Source organism: Heterocephalus glaber, unplaced genomic scaffold, assembly GCF_053883595.1.
Source record: "Heterocephalus glaber isolate CG9 unplaced genomic scaffold, H.glaber_assembly_v1.0 deba00000122, whole genome shotgun sequence".
NCBI classification, from domain to species: Eukaryota; Metazoa; Chordata; class Mammalia; order Rodentia; family Bathyergidae; genus Heterocephalus; species Heterocephalus glaber.
Window position 1 is genome coordinate 49,706,476 of NW_028258138.1, and position 21,882 is coordinate 49,728,357.

Genomic DNA, 21,882 nt, shown 5'->3' on the forward strand with positions numbered 1-21,882 from the left:
TCTCCAGTTGATGGGCATTTGGGCTGTTTCCAAGTTTTAGCTATTACAAACTGTGCTGCTATGAACATGGGCACACATATATCACTGTGGTATAATTCTTTGAATTCTTTGGGGAAGATCCCCAGCAGTGGAATAGCTGGGTCAAATGGGACTTCCAGTCCTAGTTCTTTGAGGTATCTCCATACTGGTTTCCACAGTGCTTGTGCCAGTCTACACTCCCACCAGCAGTGGATCAGGGTTCCTCTTTCCCCACAGCCCTGCCAGCATTTGTTATTGGTTGATTTCATGATAGCAGCTATTCTTTCTGGAGTGAGGTGGAATCTCAGTGTTGTTTTCATTTGCATCTCTCGAATGACCAGTGATGTTGAATATTTTTTCATATATTTATTTGCCTTTTCTACTTCTTTGTCTGAGAAATGTCTGTTCATTTCAGCTGCCCATTTTCGGATTGGGTGTTTAAATTTGGGAGGTCTGATGGTTTGAAGTTCTTTAGAGATTCGAGGTAGTAGACCTTTGTCTGAAGAAAGCAGGTGAAGATTTTTTTTTCCACATTGTGGGTTGTCTCTTTACACTGCTGGTGGTTTCTCTTGCTGTGCAAAAGCTTTTTAATAAGAAGAGATCCCATTTGTTGATTGTTTGTGCTAGTTCATGGGCAACTGAGGTTTTGTTCATAAAATCTTTTCCTACACCAATGTCTTCAAGGGTTCTTCCTAACCTCTGTTCCAACTGGTTCAGAGTTTCTACTTTAATATTTAGATCTTTAATCCATTTTGATTTTAGTTTAGTGCATGGTGAGAGATACAGGTCTAGTTTTAATCTTTGGCAAGTTGAAGCCCAATTTTTCTAGCACCATTTATTAAAGAGGCTATCTTTCCTCCAGTGAGGGTGTTTGGCTCCTTTATCAAAGATGAGATGGCTGAGTGTGTCTGGAGTTGTTTCTGCATCTTCTAATCTGTTCCACTGGTCCTCAGGTCTGTTTCTTTGCCAGTACCATGCTGTTTTTATCACAGTAACTTTGTAGTACAGTTGCAGGTTGGGAATTGTGATACCCCCAGCCATGTCTCTGTTACCTAGAATTGCTTTTGCAATTCTGGGTCTCTTCTTGCTCCAAATTAATTTTTGTATTATTTTCCCAAGGTCCATGAAGTATGCTGCTGGGATCTCAGTTGGAATTGCATTAAATCTATATAGCAGTTTTGGAAGTATGGCCATTTTCACTATATTAATCCTTCCTACCCAGGAGCAAGTGATGTCTGTCCATTTTCTGATATCATCTTCAATCTCTCTTTTCAGAGTGCTATAGTTTTCAAAGAAGAGGTCTTTGATTTCTTTTGTTAGGTTGATTCCTAGGTATTTCAGTTTTTTGGATGCTATTGTGAAAGGAATTATTTGCCCTATTTCTCTCTCAGTGAGTCTGTCATTCGTGTAGAGGAAAGCTATCCATTTTTGTGTGTTGACATTGCAACCAGCTACTTGACTGAATTTGGTTATTAAGTCTAGAGGACTTTTGGTGGAGTTCTTGGGGTCTTCTATATAGAGTATCATGTCATCTGCAAATAATAACAATTTGACCTCTTCATTTCCTATCTTTATTCCTTTTATTTCTTTCTCTTGTCTAATTGCCAGGACTAATGTTTCCAAAACTACATTGAACAAGAGTGGTGATAGTGGACATCCTTGTCTTGTTCCTGATTTTAGTGTGAAGGATTTCAGTTTTTGACCATTTAGTATGATATTGGCTGTTGGTTTTCAATAGATGGCGTTTTATCAGTTTGAGGTAGAGACTGTCTATTCCAATTTTTTGTAGGGTTTTTATCATAAATGCATGTTGGATTTTGTGAAATGCTTTTTCTGCATCTATGGAGATAATCATATGGTTTTTTTCCTTGCCTCTATTGATATAGTGTATTACATTGATTGATTTGTGTATGTTGAACCATCCCTGCATCCCTGGGATGAATCCCACTTGATCAGGGTGTATGATCTTCTTGATGATCTTCTCCATTCTCTTTGCCATTATCTTATTAAGGATTTTTGAACCTATGTCCATTAGTGAGATTGGCCTATAGTTCTCCTTTTTGGTTGGGTCTTTCTCTGTTTTGGGGATCAAGGTGATGCTTGCTTCCAGGAATGAATTTGGGAGTATTGCTTCCCTTTCAGTTTCATTAAAGAGTTAAACAGTAGTAGCAGTAGTTCCTCTCTAAATGTCTTGTAGGATTCACCAGTGAAGCCATCAGGGCCTGGGCTTTTCTTAGTTGATATGTTTTTAATTACGTTTCCAATTTCATTGGTTGATATTGGGTTGTTCAGAATTTTTAGGTCTTTTTGGTTCAACTTTGGTAATTCATATGTATCTAGGACTCTGTCCATTTCTTCTGTGTTGTCCATTTTATTGGTGTATAGGTTCTGGAAGTAGGTATTGATGATCCTCTGGATTTCTGCTGGGTCTGTTGTGATTTCACCCTTTTCATTCCTAATTGCATGGATTTGGGCCTTTTCTTTCCTCTTTCTGATAAGGTTGGCTAAGGGTTTGTCAATTTTGTTGATTCTTTCAAAGAACCAACTCTTGGCTGCATTGATTTTTTGTATGGTTCTCTTAATGTCCATTGCATTGATTACTCCCTGATCTTTATAATTTTCTCCCTTGTATGAGCTTTGGGGTTGTCTTGCTCTTCTTTTTCTAGAAGCTTGAGGTTTAGCATCAGGTTGTTTAATTGGGCTTGTTCTGTTTTCCTAATATGCATATTCACCGTGATGAATTTCCCCTCGTAAGACTGCTTTCATTGTGTCCCATAGATTACAATATGTTGTAATGTCATTGTCATTTAATTGAAGGAACTGTCTGATTTCTTCTTTAATTTCCTCTGTGACCCATTGGTTATTCAGAAGTGTGTTGTTCAATTTCCACGTGTTTATGAAATTTTTCCAGTTTCTTTTGCTATGGATCTCAAATTTCATCGGACTATGGTCTGATAATCTACACGGGATAACTTCAGTTCCTTTGCACTTATTTAAACATGTTCTATGTGTGAGTATGTGGTCTATTTTGAAGAATGACCCATGTGCAGCTGAGAAGAATGTGTATTCTGATTTTGTGGGATGGAACACTCTGTAAACATCCGTTAAGTTCATTTGTTCAAGAGTTCGATTGAGTTCTAGTATTTCATTACTTACTTTTTGTCTAGTTGATCTATCTATTTGTGACAGTGGGGTGTTGAGGTCCCCCACTACAATTGTATTAGTGCATATATGACTTTTCATGTCCGTTAGTATTTGTTTTATATAGTTGGGTGCACTAGTGTTTGGTGCATAGATATTTATGATTGTCATGTCTTCCTCTTGAATTCTTCCCTTTACAAGGATGTAGTGTCCTTCTTTGTCTCTCTTAATCACTGTTGGTTTGAAATCTACTTGATTTGCAAAGAGGATAGCTACTCCTGCTTTATTTCAGGTTCCCATCACATGGAGTATTGTTTTCCACCCTTTAACTTTCAGTCTATGAGTTTCATTTTGAATTAGGTGTGTTTCTTGTATGCAGCCTATTGTTGGATTTGCTTCTTGACCCATTCTGCCAGTCTATTTCTTTTGATTGGTGAAGTGAGACCATTAACATTGATGGTTATTACTGAAATGCATTGACTTGTCATTGCCACGACTTTTTCTTTTTGGGGGGTTCTCCCCCTTTACATTTAATTTCTTGTCATGCCAGATGGGTTCATTCTACTTTGCTTCCTGTGGTTGTGATCCTCAATGTCTGTTCCTAGGATATTGTGTAAAATGTTTTGGAGTGCTGGTTTGGTATCCACGAAGTTCCTAAGGTGCTCTTTGTCATGAAAGTATCTTATTTCTCCATCCATTTCGAAAAATAGTTTTGCAGGGTACATCAATCTGGGTTGGAGGCTGTTTTCTTTTAGGGCTTGGAATATGTCACTCCAAGCTCTTCTTGCCTTGATGGTTTGTGTTGAGAAGTCTGCTGTGATTCTGATGGGCTTTCCTTTGTATGTGATTTGTTTCTTTTCTCTAACTGCTTGTGGAAGTTTGTTCTCCTTTTGAGTTTCTGAAATCCTAATAATTATATGCCTATGTGTAGATTTTTTTGATCAAGGCTATTTGGAGTCCTATATGCCTCACTTACCTGTATGTCAAGTTCTTTTCCCCTGCTTGGGAAGTTTTCTGCCCTTACTTCTGTGAAGATTTTTTTTTATGTCATCTGCACTCTCTCTGTTTCTTCATTGATTCCAATCAGTCTTATATTATTCTTCCTTGCATGGTCTAACAGCTGCTGTATTGATTTTTCATGTTCCCTTATAATTTTGAAGCAATTTTTCTTTTCTTGGTCATTAACTGCAATCTTATCTTCTGTATCTGAAATTCTGTCCTCACATTGGCTCATTCTGCTGTGTACACTTTCAACGGAGCTTTTAATCTACTGGAAATCTATTTGCATCTGTTTTATGGATTCCATTTGTTTCCTTTGTTGGGATTCCATCATGTTCCTCAGTTCCTCTCTAGATTTATTAATCATGTCTTGCACTAGGAGCACAATCTCTCCTGTTATCTGAGAAATTATTTCTGATTTCATTTTTTCCAGATCCCCTTTTGTTGCCAGTTCAGTGGGTCCAGGTTGTTGAGTATCAGAGTGTTCCATCTCATTTCCGTTTGGGGTTGCTGTAGGTGATCTGGATGTCTGGTTTTGAGACTTATTTACGTGTTTTCTCATTTAGACTGGGGGGGGGTTCTGTTGGCGCCCATGTGGATCACCTCTGCTTAGCTGAGAGAGGTGAGACAGGGGCCAGGAGCAGCATTAGGGATAGTGGCCCAGAAGCCCCTTCCTCTGGGGCAGGAGCGATGGGACAGAAGGCAGCCCAAAAGCCCTTTCCTCTGTGCTGGGAGCAATGGGAGGGATGGTGGCCAGGAAGCCCCTTCCTCTGTCCAGGAGCGACAGGATCCTTCTTGGTTATTTTGTTAACACCCAACTACATACCTGACTCCCCTACTTGAATATCTAGTAGACATCTCCTTATCGTCCCCCTTACACCTGTTCATCCAGTCATCTTCCCCATCTCAGTTAATGGCAATTCCATCCTTTTAAGTACTCAGGCCAAAGATTTTGGTATCATCCTTATTGCTCCTACATCTCATATCCAGCCCATTAATGAATCTTTCTCACTTTTAAAAATATCTGAAGTCAGACTATTTTTTAACATCTTCTTTTGTGGTCTAAGTGATCCAGATCATTATTGTGGAAATTTCTAAATGATTTCTTGTTTTTCCTCATGCTCTTTTCTCATCATTGCCCCTGGAGTAATATTTTTAAAACTTAAGACAAATCATACTATGTCTCTATATCTCACCCAGGGCATGAGCAACTCGCATCTTTCCAAAAATCTCATCCACTTACTCTGTTTCAGCCACACTAGTTCTTTCTTAAACTCTCACCTTAGGGCCTTTGAGCTTGATGTAACCTCTTCCTGGAATACTCTTTCCCCTTATCTACTTCAAGCCTTTGCTCAAGCATTAATTTTTTCATGAGGTTTTCCCTGATCACTCAATTTCCAATGAAACAACACCCCAATACACATTTATGAAGCAATTTCTACCCTCATTAATCATTTTTTTCCACAACACTCATCATTATCTGACATATATTTTATTTATATGTTATTTTACCTATTCACTAGACTATAAACCTATTAAGGTTGGGATTTTTTGTTGTTGTTGCTAATACCATGTTGTGTAGAATAGTGGGGGTTTGGGTTTTTTTTTTTTTGGCAGAACCGAGGATTGAACATAGATGTGCTTCCTGAGCCATGTTCCAGTCCTTTTCTTTCTGGAAAGAAATTTTATCTTTCTTTTGGTATGGGGGATCGAACTCAGGACCCTGCGCTTGCGAGGCTGGCGGTGGAACCACTGAACTAAATCCCTGGCCCCCATCTTTCTGTTTTAAAAATTTTACTAGTACATGTTTGGAATTCGTGGAGTTTGCAATCATCTTGGGAGTGGTTAAATGTACATATTACAGCTTCTTTTTCTTTTCCCCTTCCCTGCCCCTCCTCCCTCCCCCACTGGTTCCCCTATCCCCTATCCCTTTTTTCACACTTGTTGATGTTATTTGTCTTAGGCCATGTTATGACATATAGTGTTTACATTAATTGAGGTTATTAGGTTCATGTACATGGCATATCTTTATTGTTTTTATTTTTCCTTCCCCTTTTCCTCACTCCTCATCCTAGTGCCTTGGACCACTTCCCTACTGCAAGAGATGAGTCCTCTTGTCCCTTTCTATCAATCCTGTATCATTTTCTTTATTTGCACTATGCCTCACTCAGATGAGAGGTATCATAGTGTATTTAAGCTTGTTTTTCTCATTTCTTTTTTTCTTTCTTTCTTTCTTTCTTTCTTTCTTTCTTTTTTTTTTTTTTTTTGGTACTGGGGATTGAACTCAGGATCTTGCGCTTGTGAGGCAGACGGCGGCACCACTGCACTAAATCCCCGGCACTCATTTATTTCTTAATACCATATTTTCCAAGTGCACGCATTTTCCTACAAATGTCTCAAATTTGTCATTCTTTGAGTAGTATTCCACTATATATAGATACCATATTTTGTTTATCCAATCACTTGTTGATGGGAATACAGGCTGTTTGCTTTATGTTAGGACAGGATCTCAGTAAATTGCCCAGGCTCACTTTGGACTTGGGATCCTCTTGCCTTAGCCTCCCCAGTAACTGGAATTATAGGAGTGCACTAATAGAATCTGTCACATTGCATATATGTTATAAGTATTTATTAAATAAATGAATGAATTTTTTCAACAATGCCATGTGGGGGGACATTATTCTCACTTCAGATGGGAAAAGCAACAACAAAATACACAACAAACCACCACAACTTGCACAACCAAAACTAAGCCAGAATAAAAGAGTAACAGGTACAATGAAGTTAAATAATTTTCTCACTTTTAAACATTAAAATTTTAAAATTTTCCACCTATAGGAAACTGTTCAAATAATTTATGCTATATCAAAATGATGGAATAATATGCAGTTATAAAAATAATGAGAGTGCTTTTTATATTTTTACAGAATGATCTCCAAGAAATGTCAAATGAGGTGTAGAAGTATGAATCAAATGTTACTAACTGAAAATAAAGAAAAAAATTATTCATTTGCTGATGCATGCATAGCCTAAATTTAGAAGGATATACAAGAAACTGGGTGACAGAGACAGACACGGGATAAAATCTTGTTCCTCTATAACCATTTGTACCTTTCATATTTTGAATCATCTGGACCAGATACAGACTCAAAAATAAAATAAAACAATAACTTGCGTAAAGTCAGACACCTCATAAGTGACATGGAGTGATTTTTAAATTCAGGACTGCCTGATTCTAAAGCCTATTTTCTTTCTACTAGCCCAAAGTAACTCACAGAGAAATATAGCAGAAGCAGCCCATTTCACTTTTCTATTGGGTCGAATCTGAGAAAATGGTTTCAGATGTGTAAGATGCCAAGAGATTCAGGCTTTTAGCAAGTATTTCAGTTGAGTGATTACTGATAATGTCAATAACAAAGGGAACCAGTATTTAAACCTTTCTCAGTCTGCTGAAATAATTTCTCTTTTCTCCACAGCTGCTGGCTGGCAACATCAAACAGCAATGGTTTTATAACAAGTTCATTTTTATGGTCATTCATCATGCCTATAACCATTATCCTCATCAGTAATTTTGTTATATTTATTATAATCACAGTCAAAGTGCTGTGGAAGAATAAGCAGAATTTGACAAGGTAAGATTCCAAATGAATGGGAAGCTGATGGGCAAGACTTTAATATAGCACTAAAAACATCCATTTTTCTTGGAAGGATTTTCAAGCTCTAAGACAAAGCCAAGAATGTGTGGCATTTTAGAGAGATTTTCTTCTAAACTTTGACTCAGAAAGTGGACCTTCTTATCTTCTAATGTCGGTACTACAGTTTTGGTGTACTGAATTACATAATGCGCTTTTGTATTAAATGAGCCCAAATAAAATTTTTTTAAAAAATTACCTCCCTTAAGATATTCAAAATATAAAATTTGAATAATTAAAGAAACAAGAAAGTTGTGAAGATATTCGGGTACATGCATTTTCATTTTACAAACCTGAATCTGTAGACTATATTTTACATACATTACTTGGGATACACAATAGCTTTAAACTTTTTTAAATTGGTTGCAAATATATACACTTTTGGTGATTTCACTTATAATTGGATTTTCTCTTGAAAAACGTTGGTACATCTGTAACACTGAGCCTGGGTTCTCTACAGATGGGACATGTGTTCTCTCTCTTATTTATCAGTTCCCAAACTGCTCTTCTACTTGCTATATATAGCAAGAATATAATAAATACAATATAATATGACATAATGCAATGCAATGCAATATAATATAATATATGTGGCCCATGAGAATTCTCATTGTTATCTCTAATATAAAAGAACTTTTGGTTTGAGACAAAGAACAGAAACTTAAACATATTCATTCTGCTCTCATCTCCATAGCATTAATTGGTCAGTGTTAGTGAGGCTATAAGTTTATTTTTTTTATTCATTAAGTTTATTGGTACATTTTAGGTATACAATACAGTGACAGTCATCATTGGGAATTTGTACCTTTACATGATATATCTTGGTTCTTATTTTTCCCCATTCTCCTGCCCTCCCTTCAACCCCTCCATCCCTCCCTACTTACAAAGACTTTGTTTCCATTTTTTCCTTTTCTCGTATTTTTTTCTTTCCCTCTTTTCTTTCCACTACTCCTCCCACTTCCCTTTCCCCTTTAGTCCTTTTCTTCCTTATGAGTTTATATTTAATTCTACAAGTATACTTACTATAAAAACATTTGTGAACTTACGTAAACTCACAAATGGATCTACTTGGTATGAATAGATGAATGAAAACCATCATTATTTAAAATATAATCTTGAGGGCTGGGGATTTAGCTCAATGGTGCTGCCACCTGCCTCACAAGTGCAAGGTCCTGAGTTCGATCCCTGATACCCCCCCCAAAATTATATATATATATATATATATATATATATATATATATATATATACACACACAGTCTTGAATATATGCCTTACATATGTAGGTCCTTCCTATATGAATGACAGTTAACTTTTTAAAATTAATTTTATTGGTACATTTTAGGTATACAATATAATGACATTCATCATTGGAAATTTGCACCTTTACATACTCTCTCCTGGTTCTTATTTTTTCCCTATTCCCATGCCCTCCTTCAACCCCTCCATCCCTCCCCATTTACAAAGAGTTTGTTTCCATTTGTTCATTTTCTCATGTTAATTCCATTCCCTTCTTTCCTTTCACCTACCCCTCCCACTTCCCCTTCCCCTTTGCCCCTTTTCTTCCTATTTCACATTATTTATTATAACTTTTAGTCCTTGAATGATAGTTAACATTAAGGCAAAATATTGTCAGTGAAAAACAATAAAACATATGTTTAGTATGTAACTACTAGTAGTAATAATGCAAAAAAACTTTGCTGAAACCTACTTAGACTAATTGCAAATCAGAATATATTTCCTTTATACAAAACAATATCATTTTTGGCCACAGATACCAAAAGAATTTATAATTCTGTATTTGGATTGACTGATAGTGCATGGTTCTTAAGCCTAGTTAGAAGGAAAAGCATATATAATTTAATTGTTTAAAAATTCTCTTCTATGTAGTATATAAGCTATATAACAAATCAGCCTGAAACTTAATATCTTAGATGACAAATATTTATTATTTGTCATGAGTTTGAGTGTTGGATTGGCAGCTGTTCCATCATGGCTGGTTCAAATACTAACAAATTAATATGACTGACTTTCATATCTGGTAGCACTTAGTGGTCTCAGATGGCAGGTCTTCAGTTGAGAAAGCTTCTTTGCTTCACATTAGCTCCCATTCTCTATTAGGCCAGTCTAGATCTTTTAAAACAGTGATCTCAGGGTTCTGAAGGGCAGTAAGAAAAGGCAAACTTTCATGACCAAACCCTTTCAAATCTCTGTGTGTGCCATTTCTTAATGTTTTCATTAATGTTCTTAATGTTTTACCACCAAATAGGAATTCCACACTGGTTTATCTTGTAGTACTATCCACATAATAAAAATTACATCCTAATAAAAAATTTGATTCCTAGTAAAACTTTCCTACAATAATATTTAAGGAACTGTGCTTGCCTGAGCTTATAAACAGGTATTAAGGTATTTTTAAATAAGGGTTGCTAAATTAGATTGTCTTCAGAGGGACATAAGATCTAGTATCATTGTTTTCTATCTGAGGCATAGTTTTGTTAAATGAGCAGTATATATAAGTAGCTAAATGTGCATGGTAAATAGGGATAACAATGACATTCATTAATAAAAAAACTAATAAATCATATTTTCTTTCCTGTTTTCTCTCACTTAGCACGAAAAAGATTTCAACCCTAAAGAAAATTTTTAGCACATTATCGATTGCAATCATTTTTGGAATTACCTGGATTCTGGCATACTTTATGCTAATTAATAACGATGACATCAGAAATGTCTTCAGCTACATATTCTGCCTTTTCAACACTACTCAGGTATGGTGTGAACTAGTTTGAAAGTAGGAGACAGCTCTAAATGAGCAGGTATCACAAAAACTCTCTTCTCAAACGCAAGTATATTATTGAGCCTGCCATGAGTGAGGGTCTTGCTGATTTCTGAAATGCCCTCAGGTAATCTTTTTCTTGTTCCTGTACATAATACTTGGCTTCCTTTAAATGCTTATATATTTCAGCAACAATGGTTTTCTTTGCCTTAACTTTTCAGGTACTTCCTTTCTGGAGAAACTGCAAACTTTTCGAATCATTCAGCTCTGTTATTTGCTCCTGATCCTCACTGTAGAGCTTGCTAAAAGCAGCCAGCAGTATCCACTGCACAGCTTGAACACTGGACTGCCTTAAAATTTTCTCCATCAGATTAATTAGTCTGCTGCCCTTAATCTCAAGTCTCCTTCAAATTCTCAGGATATGGGCACAATGTAGACAAAATTTCTGCCAGAGCATAACATGGCCTAACCAACTGCCAATGGACTCCTTGTTCCCAAACTGTCTTAGCTACTTTCTTGTTGATGGGACACAATACCCAACAAACATAACTTGAAGAAGGAAAAGTTTACTTTGGCCTGAGGTTTAAAGGTTTCAGACCACAGTCAGCTGGCTCCAAGGCAGGGTAGCATGGCAGAGGAGCATAGCAGAGGAGAAACAATTTATGGCTGGCAGTGGGAAACAGAAAGAGAGAGCGAGAGAGAGAGAGAGAGAGAGAGAGAGATCAAGGGAGGAGGGAGGAAGATATACCCTTGTAGGCCGTGCCCCTGGTGACCCCCTCTTCTGAACAGGGTTCACCTCCCAACATCACATTTAGCTATAAACTCATCAGTGGACCAATCTGCTGATAAGTATCATACTTCTGTGTTCCAATAACTTCCTAAAAGCCCCACCTATGAGGGCATGAGGCTTTTAGGGGATACCTAAATATAAATCATAACACAAATAACACCTCCTGAATCTAGCTTTAACTGACACATTACCTGATACCCACAATTTAAAGGAGAGCTTTATTTTGGCTCACAGTTTCAGTAGGTTTAGTCCATGGTCAGTTACCACCAAGGCAGATATGGCATGGCAGAAAGACATAGCAGAGGAAAATCATATAGTGGACAGGAAGCAGAGAGAGAAGAAAGAAGCCAGGGATGAGAATACATCCTTCCAAATCATGCCCCCAGTGACCTGTCCCTTCCAACCATGTCCCATGTTCAAATGTGAGACTTTAGGGAGACATTTTAGATTGGTCTAATGTATATATTGATATGTTAATTTGTGTCTATCATTTGACTATTTTTTCCCTGATGCCATGCTATTCTTTATTCCCCTATTCGTTTTATTGCTACATTTTAGTAAATTTAATACTATTAGAATCATATTTTAATTTGTATTTCAATTTCAATAATTAACAATATCTTCTTTCCATGGGGGGGGATAAATTTAGGGATATATTCCACATCTTTAACTTTTCATTGTTGAATTAGAATTAATATATTTCCATTCCAGTGAAATCTAAGAATGTCAAAACAATGTAAATCTGCTTTCTAATGTATTACATCTACTTACATAATAACAAACCAGTATTATTTTTCTTTAAACATATATATACATATATATATGTGTATATATATATGTGTGTGTATATATACATATATATATATATACACACACACATATATATATGTATATATAGTAAGGAAAGTAAGAGGATGGTGTTAATTTTCAATCTAGCATTCTTTTCTGTTCTTCATTCTTTTCTAAATTTCCATCTGGTATTATTTCCTTTCAGTGCAAGAAGAAATTCCTTTGAAAGTCTTTCACTGTTTGGCTTCTGGTAACAAATTCTGTTTTCTTTTAACTAAAAAAAAATGTGTTATTTTGCTCTCATTCTTGAAGGTTATTTTCATTGGATATAAAATTCTGAGTTGACAGACATTTTTTTTTCCTTTTAGCATTTTGAAGTAGTAATTTCACGCACTGGCTTCATTTCTAATAACATATCCTATTATCCATATTATTGTTCTGTTGTATGTAAAGTGTTTTTTCTTCTGGTTCCTTTAGGATTTTCTTTTTAGCTTTGATGTTCAATATTTTGACTCCGATGTTCTTAAGTATTAGTTTCTTTGTATTTATTCTTCTTTTGGTCAATGAACTTCTAGAATCTTCATTTTTGTTTTTCATCAAAGTTGAGAAATTTTGCACCATTATTTTTTTCAATAATTTTTCTGTCCAATTGTTTCCTTCTCCTTCTAGAAATTCAATTGCATTTGTTAGATTACTTTATATTGTTCCAATCCTTCCCCAACTTTGCTCATTTTCATTCTTTCTTGTTGTTCACTAGATTGGATAATCATAGTAATATATCTTCAAGGTCACTGACTTTTTCTACAGTTATCTACAGTGTCCTGTTAAGCTTTCTTTTATCCGGGCCAGGCATTTAGCTCAGTGGTGCCATGCCTGCCTGGCAAGCACAAAGTCCTGAGTTTGATTCCCAGGTAAAAACAACAAAAAAAGAATTTGATCTTCTTTAGTTCAAAAATTTTAGATTCCACTGAGATTTTTCTGAATTACTTACTCTTACAAGTTCATTAGCCTTTACATCCTTAAGCATATTATAATAGCACTTTTAAATCCTTGTCTGCTAAATCTAATATATGGGTATTTTCAGTCATTCTCTATTAATTGCCTTTTTTTCCTGAGGATGGGGCCTATTTTCCTGTTTATTCATGTTTCTAGTAAGTTTCATTGTTCCCTGGACATGAATAATACACTATAGCAAGTCTGCATTCTGTTATATTCCTATCAGTAGTAGGCTTGGTAGGCAACTAACTTAATTGAACTATAACTGAAAACTCTGCTTTTCCTTAGATAGACAAGTATATTGTTTTTTCATTAAGTTTATTGGTACATTTTAGGTATACAATACAGTGACAGTCATCATTGGAAACTTGTACCTTTACAAGATATATCTTGTTTCTTATTTTTTCCCCATTCCTCTGCTCTCCCTTCAACCCCTCCACCCCTCCCTATTTACAGAGACTTTGTTTCCATTTTTTAACTTTCTCATGTTAATTCCATTCCTTTCCTTTCCCCTACCCCTCCCATTTCCCCTTCACCTTTAGACCTTTTCTTCCTATTTCACATCATCAGTTATATATTTTGACCCTTATTTACACTTTCAGTTTCTCACACCAGAGAAACTATTCAGTATTTACACATGTGTAGACAAGTACAATTTTTGTTTAGCTCCTTTTTCTTTTGCTGGGCTTCATAGGGCCTGGCCTATAGATGTATAGTTCAAGGATCAATGACAGATTTAGAAAGAGATTGGAGCTCCCTCTCACTGTCTTCTCACTTCTTAGATATTACTCTGTATTTTCCAAGTGCTATGGTTGTCCTAAACCTGGTTCTCTAATTATTAACCTGCTAAAACTGTATATCCTGAGTGGAGCTGAACAAGGTGTGCCTTTAAACTAAAAGGCATTAAAAGCACAGGAACCTTACTATCAGTCCTTTCTTACAAGCATAAATTCCCCTCCCACTTTTAGACTATTTTTTGGTTATGCTCTAATATCTTCAGGTAGATTTTCAAAATAATGTATCCAGAGTTTACAGCTCTTATTTGCAAAAGGGTTGATTAGATAGTAGTGGAATTTCACAAAGTTGTTTTGTGGCATAATTTTACATACAACTGAAGATGCTTTTATTCCTTGAATCTTATCACAGACATTTAATCACAAATCTTTAAAAAATATAACCTTCATATTTTGGTTTTTTTATTAAAAAAGTTTTACATATCCTTTTCCTTTTTGAAATATACAAAACTAAACATTTAGAACATTCTATGGTCATCTTCTGATATTCATGATAAAAACAGTGATAAATTAAAATGGGAGATAAAAATAAAAGTAAGTTTGACTCAGAGAATTAAGTGTTGATTTGTGCATTATTTCAATGCTAATTCTTTAAATGTGAAATTTTAAAAACAAGGATGCTTCACTGAAGAACATTTGAAAATCAGAATTTCTCTCTGTGCTCCTGCTCTGTGCTTTCTCAAATAGCAAACATTGCTTTTTATTCCATTGAAAAATACTATGAGGACTTTACTTCTGTGGTATGGATTCTCATCATTTCTCGTCTAACAAAATTCATTACACTTATGTATAACAAATACCCTGTGCTGAAAGTGCTCACACTACATCAGGATCATCTTTATGAACAAACATAATCATTATACCACCTGTCTGGGGAAAAGAAAGGAGTTCCTTTTTGCAAAGTTCACTCCTTTTGCACCAGGCTGCCAGTCCTAAAGGAAAGGGGATAATTCCTAAAATTCACATGCTTGTCATAAGTATTTGAAAATTTCACATATCCATATTTCTTAGTATTAACTACTAACAATAATTCTATACATTACATATACACTTTTTAAAAGTGATTAATATTTTTAGTTCTCAAATTATTTTTCATAAAATCTTATTTACCTTTAAGTATTCATCAAAGACTTAGAAGCATATAAAACTCCCTTTTATTCTTCTCTACTAATTTTTCCTCTAATGTTTGGTTGTTCTCTTTATACAACTTATTATATGTTATCATGTTCCCAGAATTTAGATTTTATATATTTACATGTATTATATCCTTCACAATATAACAAGTCTTTCTCGCTCCCATTTTACTCTGAAATCTGATTTTCCATAAATTAATGTAGTAAGTTCTAGTTTGCTTTTGATTTTTCCTATTTATACTAGCTTCATTTTTAAGCTTGCTTATCACTTTTCACTTATCTCTTAGATCCCACATATTTTGACTTATCTGTCTTGATCATGTTTGTTTTGAATTTTACTAAAAACAACTTTTATCTACTTAAATATTAGCTATCAAAACTAATGTTTGCTCTTATTCTTTTATTTTGTTACTATTTTTTTTTTTTTTCTTTTTGGTACCGGAGATCAAACTCAGGATCTTGTGCTTGCGAGGCAGGCGCTGGAACCACTGAGCTAAATCCCTGGGCCCAATTCTTTTATTTTTTTTTTTCACATGTATCTATCATTGCCTAGTTTTATATAATTTACTATATAAATCAGTTTTATGTAATGTGGTATTTATATTTTTTGCATAATTATAGGGAAATTTTGCTTCATTTATAATTCTATTAATTACAATCTTTGTCCAGTAAATATTATTACAATTTAGATACAATTTTCAGAGTAAAATAGTATGTGTTGATTTCCAAATCTCACTTTTCAATATTATAAAATTAACACAGTAAAACAATCTTATAAAATTAAAATAACTAAAATTTCTTCTTGCCACATAGTTTTTTGGCAAAATTAAAGTTTATCATGCAATTTAAAAATTATACTGTCTACACTATTTTAAGAAATTTTAACTGCATTTTAAAATACTTTACTGTGGCTCAATTCCTTATGTATATCTGGTCTTCATAGGAAAAGAACAGAAATACAATGAACAGAAGAGTTTACATTTTTTGGTGTTCTTAAATACATCAAATTTGTAGTTATGGGGCTAAACACACCAAGAAATCTGGAATCATGGAATGTTAGAACTAGAAGAACTAAGTATTTTCATGGTTAATCTGCCTCTTGCAGAAATTTAGGATAATAAGAAATTAGGAAAAAAACCAAGGTTCACATCCAGCAAGTGACAAGCAGGGACATGATCTCAGGTCTTTTTGATCAATTATTGCATGCAGCACTTTGTGTGGCAGCTGCAAATTCAAGTTGAGTAACTGATGTGTATGATAAGAAGAATTGATAGCAGGGTAAAATAAAATCTCTTCCTTCACACTATACCTTAACTAACATTAAATTTTCATTGTACGTGCAGGGTCTGCAAATTTTTGTACTCCACACTATTAGAACAAAAATCTTCCAGAGTGAAGCTTCCAAAGTGTTGAAGTCACTGTCCTCATCTGTTGGAAAAATGAAGTCACAACCTCCACTGACTCCACTAAGGCTGCGCATAAGAATGTATAATATGCTTAAATCCTTTCCAGCCCTACATGAACGCTTCAGGCTCCTGGAGCCATCTACAGTGACCGAGGAAATGACACTGTGACAAAGTGACAAAGGAAACGCAAGCATCTAAACAGTAAAACTGTTACCTGTTGTGGTCTTTTTAATCCAAATTATATGAATTTTATGTTTCCTTCCTTTATTTCCTAGTCCTCCTAGAAAGTCTTCCTATATGTCATAGTCACTTTGTTATTGCTGAGACATAATATCTGACACTCACAACTTAAAGGAGGAAAAGATTATTTTGGTTCATGGCTACAGTCCATGGTTGACTGGCTTCCAAAGCAGAAAAAGGCATGGCAGACATGCATAGTGGAGGAAAAACTGCTTACATCATGGCAGCCAGTAAGCAGAGAGAGAAAGTAAGGAAATTAGGGGTATACCCTTCCAAGTCACATCCCATGACCCAGACCCCACCTCCTAGCAGCAAGTCAGTTACAGTGTCCCTGTGATCCAACCACTTTTCAAAACTCCTCAACTCTGAGAATTTGAGAGGTTTAGGATTTGATTTAACCACAGCACAATATTTTTCTCATAATTATGAATTACATAAAACTCAGTTTTGCTATCATCAGGAATAGTGGATTTGGTAGTTTTTATAGTGTTCAGTACATTCTTACTTGAGTGAGGTGAAGAGTTCCACACAGCATTCAAGATGGTCATTACTCCTGATTTCATTAAGTCTGTGTGAAACACTTTGACCAAAATGTAGAATTTATAACAAATTCTTTTACAATTTCCTAGAAAGGCCAAGAGGAGAAAAATTGATTTTCTCGAACAAAATGATTCCTCATGAACTATAGGGAGTTGCTGGTATATACCAGAAGATCTCTGAATATTTTTAGTTATACATCCTTAACTTTTATTTCAAATGCAGAATTTGGTATCTATTTAACCTCTGCAGATAAATATTTTTCCATTAGAACATGTTTTGTGACCAGAGAAATTGGCTCTGTAAGAAAAGGGTCATGGAACATATTAATGGGTTGCTCAGTTTTCTTACAATTCTTTTTATATCTTCACTTTTATTGATAAAGGACACAGATTCAAATGTGAAAAGTTAGTACAAACATCCCTGACAGCTTTTAAAAGATCTAACTGCTCATGAAATTTCAAACATTTGAATTATGAATGGCTTCCTAAATACAAAATGATTCATTTGAAGTGGGGAGCACTCCTGCTGGACTTGAGTATTTTTGAATTGCTGCTTTCTGTTTTGCCATAAACTAAGTAGTTGTGAGTGCATGGAGCTAACATGCTATTGACTGTTTTATGACCTTAGCATATCCTCACTACTCCCTAAAGAACATGAATGTTGGTAAACATGAGGTATGACTGAAAAATACTGTTAATACATTTTTAAAGATTATTATAGTAAAAGACACAATGCCATTAATTTCCCTTGCTCCAAATGCTTATCTCATTGTTCTTACCACTCTGTGAAGCAGTTCTGGAAGTCTTATTTTGTAGTGTCTTTAGTTGCACTATCATGGCAACCTCAACGTCCTGAAGCAATTCAAATCATTTAACTTTTATTTTGACCTTGTGAAAGAGCCAAAAGTTTCACAGTGCCAGATCCAGTGAATAAGATGAAGATACACTGTAATGCTTTATGAGTCTGCCTTTCCTTTGGATGACATTTGGCAGCAGCATTCACAATATTTTTTATCATACCTCATAAACATACTCATAAGGGAGGACTTCTAGCACTGCTTCAGAAAGTGCCAAGAATGATGGGATAAGTGTGTTGAAAGTGTGTGTGTGGGGGGGTGCTGCTTTCAGAGGGGTTCTTTCCAATGTGTTTTTTACTATAATAAATTTTTAAAATTTAAATATTCATCATATATTTCAATCATACCTTGTAGTTATAAATGACTGTTGGATTAGGCAAGCCAACACAAGCCTATTTAATCTGCAGTATAAGTGAGATCTTATAGGAGAATGAAAAAACATAAAGGGAAGAAAATAAAGAAGAAAAGCAGTTCTAAAAGGCCAGTTATTTATGGTGTTATAGGCCTATACCTAGATAGGAACTAGACACACAGAAAATTGTAAGATGTGGTTGATCTAAAGTTTTGATCAGATGAAAATATATCTTAAATAAGAGTCACTTTAAGTACAGGAAAAATCACCAAAGACCCATGTTTAACCTGAGGGTGGGGTATATGTGTTTCCCTTAGCAATTATAATTGGGTTTTTTTTGCATTTATTCATATAATTGGGGTATAGCAATTAAAATTCCATATAATGTGCCTAGTTGTACTATAAATGTGCAACTGTGGAGATTAATTCATGTGATATTCTTCTACCTACCTTGAAATCCTACCAGTAGAAAATAATTCCTTTTGTTTGAACATTTATCTTACGTACTAGTCAGCAATACTTTAGTTTAGTGATAGAAATCAAACTCAAATTAGGTTAAAGGTCAAAGGGTATTTACTCTTTTGATTAATGTGAAGTCCAAGGATCAAGATGGTTTTATGCAGAATGACTCTATATTCCTGTCTGCCTAGGCCAGTCCCAATTTGTGCCTGTTGTCCTAAGTACTATCAGCAGCCCCTTTTACTTTCAAGTATCCTGGTATGGGACCCAAAATATATGATAATGCTAACTTTATATGTAATCAGACCAACGAGTTCTAAGACTGTGTGTGGATTTTTTTTTTTCTATCTCTGTGTGCTTCTGCTTGACATTATTCTCAAATTCTAAAGTGGCTCAAAATTGGCTATTGGCTTTCCCAATCACACAGCCTTACAATCTAAAAGGAAGAGAGACCTGTTTACTTTTAACACCCAAAAGTCAAATTTCATTAGAATGACTCCAATGCTAGTTATTGTCCAGCAGGAAAACAGAAAACACAGTATTTAAAATAGAGGGTAATTAAGGAATAAGGTTGGTTCCTTGGTGTTTAAAAAACTCATAGACAAAATGGGAAATACTGCAGAAACCCAGAGGAGAAAGCTGGTACCTATCTTAGGGGGAGATATAAATAAGAATTTTCAGTCAGTGCCTGGACTGAAACCAGGGAGGGTTAATGGTGGAACATGGAACCAAGGAGATGCAGTATGCCCTTGCCAGGGAGGAGAGGGGGAGAGGGGGAGGGGGACTTTCTTATCTGTTCATGGCCCATGACTTAAGTGCTATAGTCTCCCAGCATGTCTTTGGCTGCAGGCAGCCAAAACTATTAGAGCCATGAGTCTGTGAAGCTCAGGCCTTCTGTGATACAAAGCAAAACAGGAGCAGGGAGAGAAAAGGACCAGAGGACAAGCAGGCCCACAAAGGGCATATTCTACCTAGGACATGTGCCCACAGCACTGTGTTCAGAGAATATTGGTCTAGCCTAGGCCATGTACCTACCCACTGTAAAGAAGAAGGATGGGATAAGTTGATTGACAAGATAGCATAGAGTAGAAAATGGATAGTATACCAAGGAAGGGATTATGGCAGCAAAATGTTAAAGAGGTTCTACTACATCTGATAAGATATAAGTATCTTCTATGTAATGAACCACTTTAAGGCTTTATCAGTCAGGCATTTCTTTCATCTGAGCAAGAGCAGAATGAGATCAGTAGAATAAGAAATTATTTTGTGTGCAGAAGTCAAGAAGTAAGAAGAGTGAATAGAGGAGTGGAAGGGAGACTTACTTACAGAAAAGTAAATTAGAGGAAAGAAACTCAGGACACCTCATAACTGGTTTTCACGATATTGTATATGGCCAGCTCCAATTTCTATATTTTCTGATTTGTCTTGTGTGATTTTTGTGATGTTTCTTGTGATAACAGTGCACCATTGGCCTTTTGGCTGTGACAACACATACAGTATCTGGGGGAGAAAAAAACACCTGGACATTTGGAACTCCTTTTCCTGGGTCTTAACTAATAATTCAGAGTTCAGTGATCAATTGTCAGAGCCCAGATTGCTTTTTCTCTTACTTTTCCTAACTTGAAGTTTATCTTGTCTCTTGTTTTCCTGTCACTAACAAAGAGAACTCATTCTCAAGCTCATTGTCAGTTTTTCATTCATTGCCTCATTCCAGAACAGGTTGGCATTCTTTTGGAATTTAAAAAATCTGGGTTAAAACATTTAGAAAATCTAGGTCAAAAGTACCAGCTGTGAAACAACCTTCAGTTCATGATTTCTCAGATGAGATTCAAGACTCCCCTAGGATAAAATCTTTAAATGAGTGGAGGTGGGAGAGAAGGGGTAATTACTAAAAGAAAACTGCTATATTTCACTTTTAAAATATACTCACATACAACTATACATAATAATTTTTACTCTCTAAAATAATTCACACACACACTCACATATATATACACACACATATATATATATCTGTAAGCCAGTGATGTTTCTGAAAAATCCCATTTTTCATTGTTAACTCTTTAACAAAAAAGAAGAAAACAAAGAATAATGATATTATCTTATCTTAACATCTCTTATGAAATATTTCCCTAAGAACTATAGTCCAATTCTTATCTGTATTTTTCTTCCAGTAGAGCTTTGGTGCAAATGGAAGTATGGCCTTTGTAATTTGCTGAACTTTGATAAAAGTTGCTATGAAACCATGATGTAACAATCAAGACATTCTAGACCTTGTCATAAGAAAAAAGAAGATTGTTTTCCTGGCCTGGTACTCACTAAGCAATAGCAGAGTAAAAGGATTCTGGATTGGAAATCTTGGTCCCAACTACAAATTATGTGACTTGGGCTGAGTCATTTGCCTCCCAGGGCTTAAGAACTTGAGGATCTGTCTTTGTAAAGGAACATGCAGGACTAGGTAAACTCTAAACTTCTGGTCAATTCTAAAATTTTGTAACTGTAAATGTAGACTGAAATTGTTTTTAAATTAATTTATGTTTCACAGAAGTAATACATGTGTATATTTTCCTTAAAAACAAACAAGACAAATTAGTGTTCTAGGTAGACTTATAGTCCACTTTGACTATTACTATGTAACCAGCTGAAGATCCTCTACTCCCCAGAGTTAATCTTTGTCATGAGTTTTATGTATATCCTTCCAGATCTTAAGAATAGTGTACCTAAAATTATATACTCACAGAAACTCAGAGTATTGTTTGTGTATTTTTTTATACATATGTGGTATAAGGAACTGTGCCAGTGGTCCCTAAGACCATTCCTAGGTTAGATAACTATAACTTGTTATAAAGATAAGAAGGATAATTGGCAAAGGAAAAAATCACATGGGGATATAAATGAAG

At 35.3% G+C, this 21,882-nt stretch overlaps 1 protein-coding gene across 1 annotated transcript in view; it reads left to right on the plus strand.

The window, feature by feature from the left end:
• Adgrg7 (adhesion G protein-coupled receptor G7) overlaps positions 1 to 19,290 on the plus strand; it is a 90,477-nt gene extending 71,187 nt beyond the window's left edge. Inside the window, exons 14-16 of the mRNA XM_004858008.3 lie at positions 7,635 to 7,790; positions 10,463 to 10,619; positions 16,473 to 19,290. Coding sequence (XP_004858065.2) covers positions 7,635 to 7,790; positions 10,463 to 10,619; positions 16,473 to 16,703 — 544 coding nt within the window. The 3' untranslated portion in view covers positions 16,704 to 19,290. The remainder of the gene's footprint in view (positions 1 to 7,634; positions 7,791 to 10,462; positions 10,620 to 16,472) is intronic.
• Positions 19,291 to 21,882: the final 2,592 nt, after the last annotated feature.